General features: G+C 48.6%; 1 protein-coding gene across 2 annotated transcripts in view; it reads right to left on the bottom strand.

Moving 5' to 3' along the window:
• Window positions 1–17,867, bottom strand: part of LOC145358415 (adenylate kinase isoenzyme 1-like) — a 150,814-nt gene that overhangs the window by 39,049 nt on the left and 93,898 nt on the right. For both annotated transcript variants that reach the window (XM_080212466.1, XM_080212465.1), the window contains one exon: window positions 3,689–3,728. In XM_080212466.1, coding sequence (XP_080068592.1) covers window positions 3,689–3,728 — 40 coding nt within the window. The remainder of the gene's footprint in view (window positions 1–3,688; window positions 3,729–17,867) is intronic.

Raw genomic sequence — 17,867 nt, 5'->3', positions numbered from 1 at the left:
GACCAGAACTGCACACAGTACTCCAAGTGCGGCCGCACCAGAGTTGTGTACAGTTGCAACATGACGCTGCGACTCCTAAATTCAATCCCCCTACCAATAAACGCCAAGACACCGTACGCCTTCTTAACAACCTTATCTACTTGATTCCCAACTTTCAGGGATCTATGTACACATACACCTAGATCCCTCTGCTCCTCCACTCTATTCAAAGTCCTCCCGTTAGCCCTATACTCAACACATCTGTTATTCCTACCGAAATGGATTACCTCACACTTCTCCGCATTAAACTCCATCCGCCACCTCGCGGCCCAGCTCTGCAACCTGTCCAAGTCACCCTGCAAACTTCGACACCCTTCCTCACAATCTACCACACCTCCGACTTTGGTGTCATCAGCAAACTTACTAATCCATCCAACTATACCCTCATCCAGATCAGGCCACCAGATATAGGCCACTCCAGATATAGGCCACCCAACAGCCCGAGGTCAGTGGAGGAAGGCATTTGCAGGGGCATTTTGGACAGGTGCAGGAAGAATAGAGTGGTTGTTGTGGGTGATTTTAATTTTCCCGGAGTGAATTGGAGGGGGCCTAGAGCTGGGGGTACGGAGGGAGAGGAGTTTGTGAAATGTGTTATGGAAGGGTCGCTAGAACAGTATGTAACTAGCCCGACTAGGGGAGAGGCTATACTGGATTTAGTGTTGGGAAACGAGCTGGGGCAGGTGGGTGAGGTAGAGGTAGGCGAACATGTGGCGAACAGTGACCACAAGTCCGTCTACTTTAGGATAAAAATGGAAAGGGACGAGTGCCGTCCGAACGGGAGTGTGCTGAACTGGGGAAAGGCGAGCTATGGCAGGATTAGGAGGGAGCTGATTGGGAGGGACTGTTAGCTGGCAAGTCCACGGTTGGCAAGTGGGAGGCTTTTAGGGACAAAATGAAATGGTTGCAGGGAAGGTATGTTCCGGTTAAGCGAACGAAAGGATGGGAAAGGTAGGATTAGAGAGCCGTGGATTACGGGGGATATTGAAGACTTGGTCAGGAAGAAGAGGGAGGCGTATGTTAGGTCAAAACAAATGGGTACGGAGAGTGCGCTGGAGGAATATAGAGAGAGTAGGAGGGAGCTAAAAAGGGGAATTAGAAGGGCGAAGAGAGGGCATGAGATGGCTTTGGCTGGTAGGATTAAGGAAAATCCGAAGGCATTTTATTCCTATATTAGAGGCAAGAGAGTAGTTAGAGGGAAAATTGGTCCTCTTAGGGACAAGAGTGGAGAGTTGTGTATTGAGTCGGAGGGAATGGGGGAGCTCCTGAATGAATACTTTGTGTCGGTATTCACGAAGGAGAGGGGTTCGGAATCGTGCGGTCTCTTGGAGAGAGCGGAGGTTCAGTTGCAGGATATAGTTATTACGAGAGAGGAAGTGCTAGGGCTTTTAGGTAGCGTAAGGACGGATAAAGCTCCAGGGCCTGATGGTATTTATCCCAGGCTGCTTAGGGAGGCGAAAGATGAAATTGCTGGGCCTCTGGCGCACATCTTAGTCTCTTCTTTGGACACAGGTGAGGTCCCAGAAGACTGGAGGGTAGCAAATGTGGTCTCGTTGTTCAAAAAAGGTAGTAGGGATAACCCTGGGAATTATAGACCGGTGAGTTTGATGTCGGTGGTAGGGAAGTTAATGGAAAAAATACTTAGGGGTAGGATGTATGAGCATTTGGAGCGTTGCGATCTGATTAGGGATACGCAACATGGCTTTGTTAGAGGGAGGTCTTGCCTTACGAATCTGGTGGAATTCTTTGAGGAGGTGACAAAAACGGTTGACGATGGGAGAGCCGTTGATGTCATCTATATGGATTTCAGTAAGGCGTTTGACAAAGTCCCTCACGGTAGGCTGGTAGAAAAGGTTAAGGCGCATGGGATACGAGGCCAGGTAGCTAGGTGGACTGAGAACTGGCTGGGAAATAGGAGACAGAGGGTAGTTGTGGAGGGGACCTTGTCGGGCTGGAGGCCAGTGACCAGTGGTGTGCCGCAGGGCTCAGTACTGGGACCTCTCCTCTTTGTAGTCTACATAAATGACTTGGAAGAGGGCGTAGGTGGTGTGATCAGCAAGTTTGCTGATGACACCAAGATGGCAGGGTTGGCGGGTACGGAACTGGATTGTCAGGTGATACAACAGGATATAGATAGGTTGGTGCAGTGGGCAGATAGGTGGCAGATGGCATTTAATCCTGACAAATGCGAGGTGATGCATTTTGGACGGAATAATGCAGAGAGGAGCTATGTGATAAAAGGTAGGCCGATTAGGAGTATAGACATACAGAGGGACCTGGGAGTGCAGGTTCACAAATCCATGAAGGTTGCGTCACAAGTGGAGAAGGTTCTTAGGAAGGCTTATGGGATGTTAGCCTTTATAGGAAGGGGCATAGAGTATAAAAGCTGCCGTCTAATGCTTCAGTTGTACAGAACGTTGGTTAGACCGCATTTGGAGTACTGCGTCCAGTTCTGGTCACCTTACTACCGGAAGGACGTGGAGTCTCTGGAAAGGGTGCAGAGGAGGTTTACCAGGATGTTGCCTGGTATGGGGGGACTGGGTTACGAGGAGAGATTGAAGAAACTGGGGCTATTCTCCTTGGAAAGACGGAGATTGAGAGGGGACATGATAGAAGTATATAAGATACTGAAAGGAATAGATAGAGTTAATAGTGAGAGACTGCTCCCTAGACTGGGTACGAACACGAGAGGTCATCATTTAAGGGTGAGGGGGGAGAGGTATAATTTGGAGGTGAGAAGAAGGTTCTTTACGCAGAGAGTTGTGGGGGTCTGGAACGCGCTACCGAGTAGGGTGGTGGAGGCAGGAACGTTGGACTCGTTTAAGATGCAGTTAGATAGGCACATGCGTGAAACGAGAATGGAGGGATATGGTAGGGGCTATTAAATAGGGTTAAACCTCGGGAGACACCGGAAAGGCAGGCTGTATGATTAATATTTTTTGTCTTTATTTCACAGGTGGAGGTCCACCTCGTGTCAAGCGAGGGGCATGCACACGGTGGGTCGTGCGTGGGCTGCTCTTGGAAGTCCAGGAGTGGCCTAGTACTTCGTGTCGGTGTGTGTGCTTGATCCTGGACCGGTAGACGGGCGCCGCAACAGCTCAGTGACTAGCACTGCTAGCTGTGCAGACACACGGATTTGGGCCTGTGTCTGTGGGAGTTTGCGCATTCTCCCTGTGGTTGCGTGGGTTTCCTCCGGGCGCTCCGGTTTCCTCCCACACCCCAAAGATGTGCTCTTAGGCTAATCGGTTTTTACCAAATTGACACTATTTCTTCCCTGAATCTGACTGAGTAGGGTCCCATTTGTAGACATGCAGGGTAGAGTAGGTGTAGGGTGATGCGGCAGCGTGGGCTCGTTGGGCCAAAGGGCCTGTTTCCCGTGCTGGGTTGTTCTTTGTATCTTTGGAGTGTAGGAGGAAACTGGAGCACCCAGAGGAAAGTTAACACAGACATGACACAGAGCGTTCAAACTGCGCACAGGCAGTGACCCGAGCCGGGAATCGAACCCAGGTCCCTGGCGCTGCGAGGCAGCAATGCTAGCCACTGTGCCACCGTGCTGCCCCACATAAACTTGCTGATTCACTTCCCCACCTGCGACGTCCCCATTCCCGGCGTGCGTGAGAACAGGTCTCTGCCTGTGAAAAGGAGTCATTACCTGCCATGGCGATGTCTTCTGTCAGCGACAGTCCTTCTGTCTGAAACACAGGAACATAACAGACAGGGTGTTAATGGGCTCCTTTTCGGTCAGTCACACGAACACTTGAGTGCGAAGGTTCGCCCATCGCTAGCACAGGCAATGCGGAGACGCTGGCGCGTGTAGCACAGGCAAGTCACCGCACACACACACAGAGCGGTTTATAGACACCACCCTACACAATCGAAAAGGCAGGAACAGCCACTTGTCTATTGTTACTGGTGGTGATGAGATGCCTCAGCCTCCCTTCCCTGCTGCCAAGGTAACTCCAGGACACAAAGACAGGCCCCACTGCTACAGAGCACACCGAGCATGTGCAACGTGCCCACAGCGCTGCTCTTTGGGAATTAGCAATCCTTCCGATTAAAAGTAAATCCTCCCCCTCCACCCCTTCCATTGAAAATGTCCAGCCACAACCATGTAGTTTAACATTCTGCCTGGCTTAATGTTTTGGTGGACAACAGACTTCCGCCTGCTTTTTCATGCCATTTTCTCTTTCATTCCTCACTTAGCCTGAGTGTGAAATGATGTGTGATCCAGAGGGATATGAAAAGAACAAAGGTTCTCAAACTGCTTGGGCTGAAGGAGCCCTTTTCAAATGGATTAGTAATCACAGAGCCCTCCCTCCCCCAGTTAAATGATAGCATAAATTCCTCACACACACACACATTTCAGAATTTGATTTATTATTGTCACATGTATTAACATACAGTGAAAAGTATTGTTCCTTGCGTGCTGTACAGACAAAGCATACTGTTCATAGAGAAGGAAATGAGAGTGTGCAGAATGTAGTGTTACAGTCGTAGCTGGGGTGTAGAGAAAGATCAACTTAATGCGAGGTAGGTCCATTCAAAAGTCTGACAGCAGCAGGGAAGAAGCTGTTCTTGAGTCAGCTGGTATGTGAGCTCAGGCTTTTCCCCGACAGAAGAAGGTGGAAGAGGGGGCGTGTGGGGTCCTTAATTACGCTGGCTCTTTGGCCGAGATGGCGGGATGTGTAGACAGAGTCAATGGATGGGAGACTGGGTGTCCTGTTAGAGACTGGATCATGGAATGATCATAAGAAGTCTCACAACACCAGGTTAAACTCCAACAGGTTTACCTGGAGTTCAGAACTCCCGCCTACCCGATGAAGGAGCAGAACCCCAAAAACTAGTGGCGTTTGCTACCAAATAAACCTGTTGGACTTCAACCTGGGGTTGTGAGACTTCTTTCTGTGTTTACCCCAGTCCAACACCGGCATCTCCACATCATGGAATGATGCCAAGACTGTCTGATGGAGTGAGATGTTTCTCTCCCCTTCAGCTGAAGTGTAAGCTGGCAGGTTCAGCAGCATACATACCTGTTCAACACCTCACTGCAGGGTGCAACCTGCCCATCTGGAAGTTTCTGTTGCTCACTCCTCTTACCCAAAATACTCCACCCCCTCGTCACAGCTGCTGAGTGTTTTGGGGTTTTGTTCCCACCTCCTCCCCGCCCCCACACCACGGCCTGTCAGTACTGGACTATCGCTGCCCGCTGTGTGGCATTTTTGCCATATCAGGGTGTTACCAGTGAGTGGACGACATGGTGACACACTGGTTAGCATTACTGTCTCTCAGCGCCCAGGGACCTGGGTTCAATTCCCGGCCTTGGGTCAACTGTCCGTGCAGAGCTTGAACATTTAAAGTTAAAGTTTATTTATTAGTGTCAGAAGTAGGCTTACATTAACACTGCAATGAAGTTACTGTGAAAGTCCTCTAGTCACCACACTCTGGCGCCTGTTCGGATAACACTGAGGGAGAATTTAGTCTGGCCAATGCATCTAACCTGCACGTCTTTCGGACTGTGGGAGCAAACCGGAGCACCCGAGGGAAACCCACGCAGACATGGGGAGAACATGCAGACTCTATACAGTCACCCAAGTTGGGAATCAAATTCAGGTCCCTGGCGCTGTGGGGCAGCAGTGCTAACCAATGTGCCACCATGCCATCCCATCCCCCCCTCGTCTGCGTGGGTTTCCTCCGGGTGCTCCCACACCCCAAAGACGTGCAAGTTAGGGGGATTAGCCATGGTAAGTGCATGAGGTTAGGGGGATAGGAGGGATGGACTGGGCAAGATGCTCTTTCAGAGAGTCGGTGCAGACTCAATGGGCCGAATGGCGTACTTCTGCACTGTAGGATTTCTTTGATTCTACAATAGCGTGCACCATTGTGCAACCTCATTTCACAGAGTCTAGAAAATCTCCAGGAATCGACAAACCCCAGTTTGTGATCCCACCTGCTCAGTCTGGTGTCATCAACTGGTGAAGATAAACCTCACATGTCACTGCTCCCAGCTCAGGGGCATTGGAAAAGAATTGGAATTCATCCTTTCCCTGGGTCAACACTTAAATACAGGAGATGGGGAAAACATGTTAAGAGTCAAAATCCTCCAATCAGGTAATGATGAGCCTGCCCAACCTTCCAATTGGCTGGGATGAGTCAGGTGATTAAATCACCGGGTCATAGAGTCACAGGCCCTTTGGCCCATCTGACCATGGTGCTCTCCCAGCTAGTCCCAACTGCCCGCCTTTGGCCCATATCCTTCTAATCCTTAATAAAAGCAAATTACTGCGGATGCTGGAATCTGAAACCAAAAGAGAGAGTGCTGGAAAATCTCAGCAGGTCTGGCAGCATCTGTTAGGAGAGGAAAGAGCTGGCGTTTCAAATCCAGATGACTCTTTGTCAAAGCTAAAAGGCAGAGAAAGTGGAAGATACTGCAGGGTAAGGGAATGAAAGATGATGAAACGAGGTGAAAGGCTGCTAATGCTAATGAATCCTTTCCTATCCATGTACTTATCCAAATGCTTTTTAAATGTTGCTGTTGAAACTGCCTCAACCACTTTCTCTGGCAGCTCATTCCATACAGGCACCATCCTCAGTGTGATGGAGCTGCCTCTCAGGTCCCTGTTAAATCTTTCCCCTCTCACCTTAAACCAGCCAGTGTTGCCAACTTTGATTAGTTCAAGACAAATTCAGGAGTGAGATTAAGAGTGTTGACTTCACACAAGTGATTGCTGTAGGGATGTAAAATGGATGAAGCAGTGGGGTGGCCTACAGGGGGCGCTCTATGGAAGAACCAGATTGGGCTAACAGCCTTTCCTTAGATGCAGTGATCTGGTGATCATTGGTTACCGCAAAACCTCATCCATCTTATTGTCTGTTGACAAGAAGCTAGGAGTCCATATGGGCCTCTAACCAATACTCATAACTAATAACTTAATCACTAATAGTTCTAACCAACAACTCATTGAGTCAGCCCCAATAACGAACGGCAATGAGGAACAAAGCAACACTGATAAAGGATCTTTCAAGAGAATCCTGGGTGAACCATAGAACTAACAGTGCAGAAGGAGGCCATTTGGCCCATCGAATCTGCACCAACTACAATCCCACCCCATTCCTATCTCCACAACCTCATGAATTTAACCTAGCTAATCCCCTTGACATTAGGGGGCAATTTAGCATGGCCAACCCGCACATCTTTGGACCGCGGGAGGAAACTGGAGCACCTGGAGGAAACCCACACAGACATGGGGAGAACGTGCAGACTCCATACAGACAGTGACCCAAGCCGGGAATCAAACCTGGCGCTGTGAGGCAGCAGTGCTAACCACTGTGTCACCCTCTTCCTGAATCACTTCTCCCTTCTTTTTGTCAGGGTGGAATTGGAACGATGGGCTGGTCAATGGGCTGAACAGTGACAAATGGAATTTAACCCTGAAATGTGAGAGGCGATGCAGTTTGGGAGGGATTAACAAGGCAAAAGAACACATTATGTATGAACAGTGGGACACTGGGAGATACAGAGGGACCTTGGGGTGTATGTCCAAAAACTCCTGAAGGCAGCAGGACAGGTAGATACAAGGTGGTTAAGAAGGAATATGGGATACTTGCCTTTATTAGCCAGGCACAGGATATAAGGGAATTTACGATGGAGCTTTACAAAATATATGTCACGTCACAGCTGTGTGCAGTTCTGGTCACCACATTATAGGAAAGATGTGATTGCACTAGAGAGGGTGCAGAGGAGACTCACCAGGATGCTGCCTGGGACGGAGTGTTTCAGCTATGAAGAGAGGCTGGTGAGGCTGGGATTATTTGCCTTAGAGCAGAGAAGACTAAGGGATTGAAGTTACTAAATTATGAGGAACATAGATGGGGTCAATTGGAAGCAAGTTTCCTCTTAGTACTGCGGTCAATAACCGGGGTGGGGGCTTAGATTTAAGGTAAGGGGAGGAGATTCAGAGAGAAACTTCTTCTCCCAGAGGGTGGTGGGAACCTGGAACTCACTGCCTGAAAGGGTAGCAGAGGCAGGGACTCTCCCAACATTTAAGAAGCATTTAGATAAGCAGCATACAACATGGCTTCGAGCCAGTGCTGGAGAATGGGATTTGAATAAATAGGTGCCTGATGGCTGGCGCAGACATGATGGGCCGAAGGGCCTCTTATTGTGCTGTGAAACTTGGTAAAAGCCGGCCATTTTAACACCATTTCACAAGACGAGTCTTAAACACAACTCTTCCAATTTTGTTACCCAAATATTATTTATTCTTACGACCGAAAGTCATTGGTTTAATTGAATCAGTCCAATGGGCTGCTTTGTACAGTAAACTCAGGGGACAGTGCAAGAGGCTTTCCCCTCATCAGTTGGAGGTTAAGATTGCACGCTGACATGCCAGACCCTGGGCTAATATAAAGTTACCAGCAGCAGGTGCCTCCCTGGAGAAGCTGCTCTTACTAAAACTGCTCTTTAAATCCTGGAGGCGGACAGCTGGCGCGATCGGGTTTGGCATCAAATTCCAGTCACCTTTCCAAAGAACGCGATCGGGAACATAGTGCTGACTTCGCAATCCCGCCCTCATCTCCTCTAACACTCACCACTTTGGACAGTTGCAGGAATCTGGTTCAGGCTGGTCAAACACTATCTGGTTAGCACTGCTGCCTCACAGCACCAGGGAACCAGGTTCGATTCCCGGCTCGGGTCACTGTCTGTGTGGAGTTTGCACATTCTCCCCATGTCTGCGTGGGTTTCCTCCGGGTGCTCCGGTTTCCTCCCACTGCCCAAAAGACGTGCTGGTTAGGTGCACTGGCCGTGCTAAATTCTCCCTCAGCGTATCCAAACAAGCCCCAGAGTGTGGCGACCAGGGGATTTTCACAGTAACTTCATTGCAGGGTTAATATAAGCCTACTTGTGGGCGGCACAGTGGTTAGCACTGCTGCCTCAAGGAACCGGGTTCGATTCCCGTCTTGGGTCATTGTCTGTGTAGAGCCTGTACATTTTCCCTGTGTCTGCGTGGGTTTCCTCTGAATACTCCAGTTCCCTCCCACGGTCTGAAGGAGGTGCTGGTTAGGTGCATTGACCCGAACAGGTGCCGGAGTGTGGCGACTAGGAGATTTTCACAGTAATTTCATTGCTGTGTTAATGTAGGCCTACTTGAGACTAATAAATAAAAGCTTAAACTTTGATTAGCAGGGTAAATGTGTGGTGTTATGGGGCTAGTGGCTGGGTGGGATTGTTGTCAGTGCAGGCTTGATGGGCTGAATGGCCTCCTTCTGCACAGTAGGAATTCTATGACTATTTCTGGAGCCACGTGCGGTTTTGCTGTGGCTTCTGCAGCCTTTTCCAGTCCCGACTGCACCGGAAGTATTTAGAAGCTGGTGTGCAATAGTCAGGGCTTGATTTTGAATTTGAGGTGGGATCATTCTCGCGTGTCAACTCCGCCACTGCATCTGGGTCACTCACGCGATTCTAACTCGGGCCAACGGCAAATCTGGCGCCCAGACATCAAGGATTACCTAAACGCGGGAGCTGCCTGCAGAGTGTCAACAGCAGACGGCAGCCATGATGGATCCTGCTGCAGGGGAACGTTTCAGCGGTCACGGGCATTCAGCCACTGATCTTCGGGTAAGCGTTCTCCAAGGCAGCCTTCACGACACATGGCAACGCAGAATCACTGAGCAGAGACTGATAGCCAAGTTCCGCACACATGAGGACGGCCTCAACCGGGATCTTGGGTTCATGTCACACTATCTGTAACCCCCATGACTTGTCTGGGCTTGCAAAGTCTCACTTACTGTCCTGTCTGGAGACAATATACATCCCTTTAACCTGCGCTTAACCCCCCCTCCACTCGCATTGTCTGTACCTGTAAAGGTCTGATTACCTGTTAAGGCTCGCATTCCAATTATTATCTTGCAATTGAGTCTGTGTCTATTATATGCCTCGCTTGTGAACCCAGCTCTTCACTCACCTGGTGAGGAGACAGTGTTCCGAAAGCTCGTGATACCAAATAAACCTGTTGGACTTTAACCTGGGGTTGCGAGGTTTCTTACTCTACCCAGACCAGTCCAACGCCGGCATCTCCACATCATGGCTACCTTGCTACAGAGAGGGCAGGCCGCACCTCAGGAGGGCCAGCAGCCTCAACATGGACAACAGTGGCTGAGAGGGCTAAACGGAAGGTAATCTGCTCGATCTGAAGCAAGAACCTTGCCGCGTTCCAAGGTCAAATCGGCATAAAAACAAGATGTCTCACTTCTGCCTGCACTGAATACAACAGCTGTGTCCTAAAGGGCACCAGGCTTCGTGGCGACTTACAAATCAAGGATCACCTTCTCGCCCTCCCTGGCTCATTAACAAACTCCTCAAGGAGCTTAACGCGCCGTTAGTTAGATGGGAACGGGTTCCCGGATTCTCTCCCTGGGCCCTTCCTTGCAAAATTCCAGCAGATCCCAGAAGCGTGAGGCTAGACTTCCAGGATCACGATGTTCAAAACCGCATCCACTCTCGTCCCAGTCCTTGTGGACAATTAAAAACCCTGGTCTCAGCACAGTTTAATCGTCTGCCCTTCCTTCCCCCTCATCGCCGATGTGTGGAGTTATTTTTACTGATGCCCAGGTCTCGCAGTTCAATAAAAAGGTCAAAAATCTCTTGCATGGCCCACATGGCACCTCAAACCAACTCCGGGGGGCCCTGAACTGGCCATTTGCTACACTGTCCCCTAGGTAGGGGTAGATTCAGGGGCAAAGACTGCCATGTATAGAAACAAACAGCCACTCCTTTCCAGCGATTGCATTCCAGCTTGTCAAAGATTTGTCAAGGTGGGGCACGTACACCATGATTCACTCATCAAATCCCATGGCACAGAAGGCAGTCACTCAACCCATCTTTCCTGTTCCAGCTCATTGAAACAGCCATCCAATTTATTGAAGCCTTACAATACAAAAGAGGCCATTTGGCCCATCGTGTCTGCACCAACCCTCTGACAGAGAATCTTACCCAGGCCCAATCCCCATAATCCCGCACGTTTACCATGGCCCATCCATCTAACCTACTTATTTGTGGGAAACCCAGGGGCATTTTACCATGGCCAATTCATCCAACCCGCACGTCTTTGGAGTGTGGAAGGATACTGGAGTGCCTGGCAGAAACCCACACAGACACGGGGAGAAGATGCAAACTCTGCACAATCAACCGAGGCCGGAATCGAACCCGGGTCCCTGATGCTACGAGGCAGCAGTTCATCCACTGTGCCATCGTGTTGCTCCACTCTCCTGCTCTCTCCACATAGCCCTGTCAATGTTTTCACACTTCAATTCAAACAGGCACCTTGCCCCAACTATCCCATGCCTGCGGGTGTGTGTATGTGTGTAAGAGGGTGTATGTGTTGTAGTGTGTGCGCGTGCAAGTGTGTGTGCGCGTGCGCGAGCGTGTGTGTGCACGTGCAAGTGTGTGTGTGCGTGTAGCTGTGCAGAGCCAGAGGGAGGTAGGAATGGGGGCAGGGAGATTGATTTACGAATAGTTCAGAATAACCTTGCCTGAACTATATCTGAAATGTCAAACCCTTTCAGCTGAGACAGATATATACAGTTGGCAATACATCACTTTGGGGGTCTGTCATGTGTGTGTGACTGCGTGCACTGCCTCACAGTTGCAGTTCCCACTGAGACAACTCTTCACTTGACAGTTACGAGTGTCCGAGGCCTCTGCCTATGACCTGATGAAATAATTACAGGCAGCACCCACTCCCCACTTGGCATTTCCACAACCTCTGGAGACATTTTGTGGAAAATGATGACCCACGGAAGATGTGTGACAAGGGGCAGGTTTTGAGAGAGAGCTTGCAGTCGCCTGCTATCACCATTTTGCAGACGTCACAAGTGCAAGTTCTCCATTTAACCAGATGGCAGAACGAGTGGGGTCCAAATAAGGAGCTGTTGGAGCTCAAACAGGAAACTGACATGGCCGTAAGATATAGGAGCAGAATTAGGCCATTCGGCCCATTGAGCGTCCTCCGCCATTCGATCATGGCTGATAGGATTCTTATCCCCATTCCCCTGCCTTCTCCCCGTACAAGACCATAAGATATAGGACCTGAACAGGGGTAGAAACTGGAACATCTCCAACTCAATGCCCCAGTTTATGCTACGTGAACTGATTTTATTACAACGCAGAAGCAGACATTCGGCCTATCCATTCCATGATTAGAACGTGCAAGCTCCACACAGACAGTCACCCAAGGCTGGAAGTCAGAGTGGGTCCCCTGACGCTATGAGGCAGCAGTGCTAACCACTGTGCCACCCTGTCTGTATAGCTGGTACAGAATGTCTAAAAAAAAAGGTAAAGTTGCCATAGTTCCAGAATAGAGATGAAGTAGAAATGGTCGAGAATTTCAAGCTTTTAGGTGTCCAGATCACCAACAACCTGTCCTGGTCTCCCCATGCCAACACTATAGTTACAAAAGCCCACCAACGTCTCCACTTTCTCAGGAGACTGAGGAAATTTGGCATGCCTGCTTCGACTCTCACCAACTTTTACAGATACACCATACAAAACATTCTCTCTGGTTGTATCACAGCTTGGTATGGCTCCTGCTCTCCCCCCAAAACCACAAGAAATTACAAAAGATTGTGAATGTAGCCCAGTCCATCACACAAACCAGCCTCCCATCCATTGACTCTGTCTATGCTTCCAGCTGCCTCAGCAAAGCAGCCAGCATAATTAAGGACCCCACGCATCGCGGACATTCTCCCTTCCACTCCTTCCGTCAGGAAAAAGGATACAAAAGTCTGAGGTCACTTGCCAACCAACTCAAGAACATCTTCTTCCCTGCTGCCATCAGACTTTTGAATGGACCTACCTTGCATTAAGTTGATCCTTCTCTACACCCTAGCCATAACTGTAGCACTATATTCTGCATTCTATTTCCTTCTCTATGAATGGTATGCTTTGTCCATATAGCGCGCAAGAGACAATACTTTTCACTGAATGTTAATACATTGACAACAATAAATCAAATTGTAAAGATGACCATAGGCTGCTTTCTCTCCCCTTTTGGGGGAGAACTGATGTCTGGCGATTTAACCTGAGGGTCACCTCATCTCAGGCAGGGGGCAGAGTTGAGAAGGCGGAGTCTTTGTGAATAAGCTCAGCCGGCGTGGGGATTGACCCATACTGCTGGCATCGCTCTGCATCACAAATCAGCCCTCCAGCCAACTGAGCTAAACCAACACAGAGTGTCTCCCCACATGACAGTCACGGCTCTGACTGTAACTCACTGTGTGAGGCTATTTGAGACTTTTGTTTAAACAAAAGGTGCGATTGCCCTGTGGCTGCAAGTATTTATTTCTCTGTATATAGAGAGTAACGGCCATTTCCTGCAAAGAAGGGGCTGAGCTGTCAGGTCGCTTGTCGAGAAAGGCTTGGGGAAATGCAGGAACCATCTCAAGCGGCAGAAACGGGGACAGCAGCCAGCCGCTCGGAGACTTTGACTGTGTTGGAATCGGATCACGTGGCACCTGCCCTTCACCCTGGGAGAATCAGTGTGCCATTGCACGTTCTCATTCATTCATTGAGCGTTCTCTGCCATTCATTCATGGCTGATATAATTCTTATCCCCATTCCCCTGCCTTCTCCCCATACAAGAACATAAGATGTAGGACATGGACAGGGGTAGGAACCACAGTATCTCCAACTCAATGCCCCGGTTGATACGCCAGGGACCCAGGGTGGAAGCAGTGACCCACACAGACCAAGAGCAGCCCAGATTCATCCCATCTCTGCTTAGCTTCAGCAAGTAAACAGAAGGCTGACAATTAGCCCAAGGACAAGGAGTTGGCTCAGCATCCGTTTATATATCTGAACAGCCCTTTTAAACAATTATACCAATAATAGCAACCACTTGGAGCCTCAAGATGTAACTTCAGCATTTGTTAACTAAATATTGGGCAAATTAGAACATAATATGTAAAATACTTGTGTTGAATTTATATCTTATTCGAAAAAAACAAAGTTAAAATAGACCACCCGTCCCCTCCCCCCCCCAAAAACATCTTCATCTGTCACGGCTTATCTTCCGATTTTAGCTTCTCTGCTGTTTGGCCATTCACACCTTCTATTCTCTCTGTGGGCTGCCATTAGCAGCCTTTCCCCTGGTTTCTGTGGCTATGACTCATCTTTCATTGCCTCACCCTGCAGTATAAATGTCTCCCACTTTCTATGCCTTTTGGCTTTGACAAAGGATCATCTGCACTCAAAACATCAGCTCTTTTCTCTCCTTACAGATGCTGCCAGACCTGCTGAGATTTTTCAGCATTTTCTCTTTTGGTTTCAGATTCCAGCATCTGCAGTAATTTGCTTTTATTTATTATAATTTCTAATGGCCCATTTAGAATATTTTTTAATCTTAGTTACGATGGAAACAGCAGTGGTCGCAAACTACCAAACCTGTTCCTCAACCTGATCGTATAATCACTAGCCATGGTGTAGCTATACTATTTAAACAAGTCTCTGTAGAATACCATTTTTTTTCCATTAAGATAATTATTGGAAAGAGCCAGCACAGTGGCACAGTGTGGTTAGCACTGCTGCCTCACAGCATGAGGGACCCAAGTTCAATTTTAGCCTTGGCTGATTATGTGGAGTCTGCACGCTCTCCAATGTCTGTGCGGGTTTCCTCTGGGTGCTCCAAAGATGCGTAGATTAGGTGGATTGGCCATGCTAACTTGCCCTTTAGTGTCCAAACATGCATAGGTTAGTTGCCATGCCAAACTGTCCCCTTAGTGTCTAAAGCTGTGCAGATTAGATGGATTTGCCATGGTAAATTGTCCCCTTAGTGTCCAAAGATGTCCAGGGTAGGTTGATTGACCATGCTAAATTGCCCCTCAGTTCCAAGATGTGTAGGTAAGGTGCATTAGGGATTGGGCAGGCTTGGGTAATATGCTGAGTGGGTTCAGATTTGATGGGCTGAATGGCCTCCTTCTGCACTGTAGGGATCCTATGATTCTTTGAAAGGGCAGCATAATGATTAGCTCTTTATCCCCACAATAAAAACACAGTTCCTACTTTGCTTAACTTATTGTTTGAAGGCTTTTTTTTCATGTTAATGCAGTCCAAATAGAGAAAATTGGGGTGCTAAAAGGCCCACGTGTAGCTCCGAAGTTTCTTAACCTCTTCCCCAGGCTCAGGAAGGAAGGAACTTGGTTCATTAGTGCTACATGTCTGGCCAAACCTGACATCTGTGATCTGCTGATGTGCGATTACTGCCCAATCTCAGAGTTTCAAGTGGCAGACAGTAACTCACATTACAGAGAGTCTTTGGCGGTCATGGGATCTCTGATCCTAGGTGGGGGTGGAAGGCAAGCTGATATATCAGGGAAGGAGATAAAAAGTTGCATTTATGTGGCGCCGTTCACATCCTCAGGTCACGTCAAAGAGCTTTACAGCCAGTGAAGTACTTCTAAATTGTAATCACTCTCGTAGGGTAGGAGGCGCAGCAGCCAATGTGTGCACAGTAAGATCCCACAAATGACATAATGGTCAGATAATCTGTCTTGGGCATTGGTTGAGGGAAACATATTGAGCACGATTCCAGGAGCACTGCCCTTATCTTTCTTTGAATATTAGCACCGAATCTTGTCCGTCCGACTGAGACTGAAAGCCCTGGCTCTCAGGTCAACATCCTGTCCAAAAGACAGTGCCTGTGGCAATGCTGAACTCCTTCAGTGCTGCCCCTGAAGGGTCAGCCTGAAACTTGCTTTCGTAAGTGGATGGGGACTCGAATCTACAACCTTGTTTAAGTTTATTTATTAGTGTCACATGTAAGACTTACATTAGCACTGCAATGAAGTTACTGTGAAAATCCCCTAGTCGTCACACTCCAGTACCTTTTAGGATGCACTTAGGGAGAACTTAGCACAGCCAATGCACCTAACCTGCACATCGTTTGGACTGTGGGAGGAAACCTGAGAAGACGGCAGAAACCCAGGCAGACATGGAGAGAATGTGCAGACTCCACATAGACAGTGACCCAAGCCGGGAATCGAACCCAGCTCCCTGGCACTTTGAGGCAGCAGTGGTAACCACTGTGCCAACGTTCTGCCCCATGGGAGTCAGGATCAAGAATGCAAAGCAACTGAGCCACAGGAGAGATAAAATCAGCCAGAATTCCTATCCCAAAATATTCCCCACCCCCTCCAAAGATTCCCACTGGAGCTTATGCCACATGCACATTGGGTTAACTGTGATGGCTGCTACAACAACAACAGAAACAACTGGGATGACCTCTACAACAACAAAAACGTCCGAATGGTCTCAGCAGCAATAAAAGAAAGTCTGAGATGACCGCTACAACAATAACTGGGATGAACTCAACAACAACAACAAAAACAGGTGGGACAAGTTTGACAACAATAGGGGTTACCACTGCAACAAGAACTGGGGTGACCTCTACAACAACAACAAAAACAAGCTGTGTTTATATAGCAACTTCAACCGGGCAAAAAGTTCCAAGGAGTTTCACAGTAACATTATGAAACATAATTTGACACAGGACCCCATACACGGATATTAGAATGATTGGTCGAACAGCTTGATTACAGAGGTAGGTTCAAAGGGACGTCATAAAGGGAGACAGAGAGGTCAATTCAGGGGGGAATTAGAGGATTGAGGGGTTTGGCAGCTGAAGGAACGGCCACTGATGGTGCAGCGATAGAATCTGTGAGTGCACAAGAGGCTGGAATTCAAGAAGTTGAAATAACAGGGTGGCACAATGGTTAGCACTGCTGCCTCACAGCACCAGCGACCCAGGTTCGATTCCCGACTTGGGTCACTGTCTGTGTGGAGTCTGCACATTCTCCCCGTGTCTGCATGGGTTTCCTCCCACACTCCAAAGATGTGCAGGTTAGGATGACTGCCATGCTAAATTATCCCTCAGTGTCAGGGGGGATTAGCAAGGTAAATAAGTGGTCTTATGGGGAGGGGACTTGGGAGGGATTGTGGTCGGTGCAGACGCGATGGGCCAAATGGCCTCTTTCTGCACTGTAGGGATTCTATGAGAACTGCCCCAAGCGGCCTGAACGCCCTCAAGAAAAGCTACGGAGCAGAGACAGTAACAGAAGATAGGATTCAAGAAACTTTCCCCTTAACAAAGAACCATAATGTGTTCAACAAGATAACGCTTCTTTCTTCCTCCCCACCTCTGATTAAATCTTTCTATCTCCTTTTCTTCACAAAGATTAAATTCTGGTAGGGTTTCTCAGTTCTCCATTAGTGTTGGAGCATTCCCCTAAATGATCATGTAACTGAACCACACCAGTAGCTGAGGGCTGGTGGGTAGCAGTCTTGTCCCTGAGTTAGGAGGTTGTGAGTTTGGATCCCACCCCAGAGACTTGAGTATGTTTAACACACCTGAATGTTGTCTGTGAGTGAGGCCCACATGCAAAAGATCCCATGGCATGTAGGAGGAAGGGGCAAATCTTGGTCAATATTTATTCTTAAACAGAAGATGATCAGGCCATCGTGTGAAATTGGCCACTGCATTTCCTACATTGCAACAGTGATTATGCATTGGCTGCAAAGCGTTTAGCAACAGTCCCGGGTTGTTTTCATCATTGAATCCCTATAGTAGAGAAGGAGGCCATTCAGCCCATCGAGCTGGCACCAATAACAATCCCACCCAGGCCCTATCCCCTATATTTACCTTGATCTGGAGGAGGGAACCGAGTGTAGGGTGTCGAAATTTGCTGATGACACCAAGATTGGTGGAACGGCAAATTGCGCGGAGGGTGTGGAAAGTCTGCAGAAGGATCTAGATAGGCTGGGCGAATGGGCCAGGAACTGG

This window comes from Carcharhinus amblyrhynchos, chromosome 25, assembly GCF_965287045.1.
Source record: "Carcharhinus amblyrhynchos chromosome 25, sCarAmb.v2.hapA, whole genome shotgun sequence".
NCBI lineage: Eukaryota > Metazoa > Chordata > Chondrichthyes > Carcharhiniformes > Carcharhinidae > Carcharhinus > Carcharhinus amblyrhynchos.
This window is presented reverse-complemented; position numbering and strand designations above follow the sequence as displayed.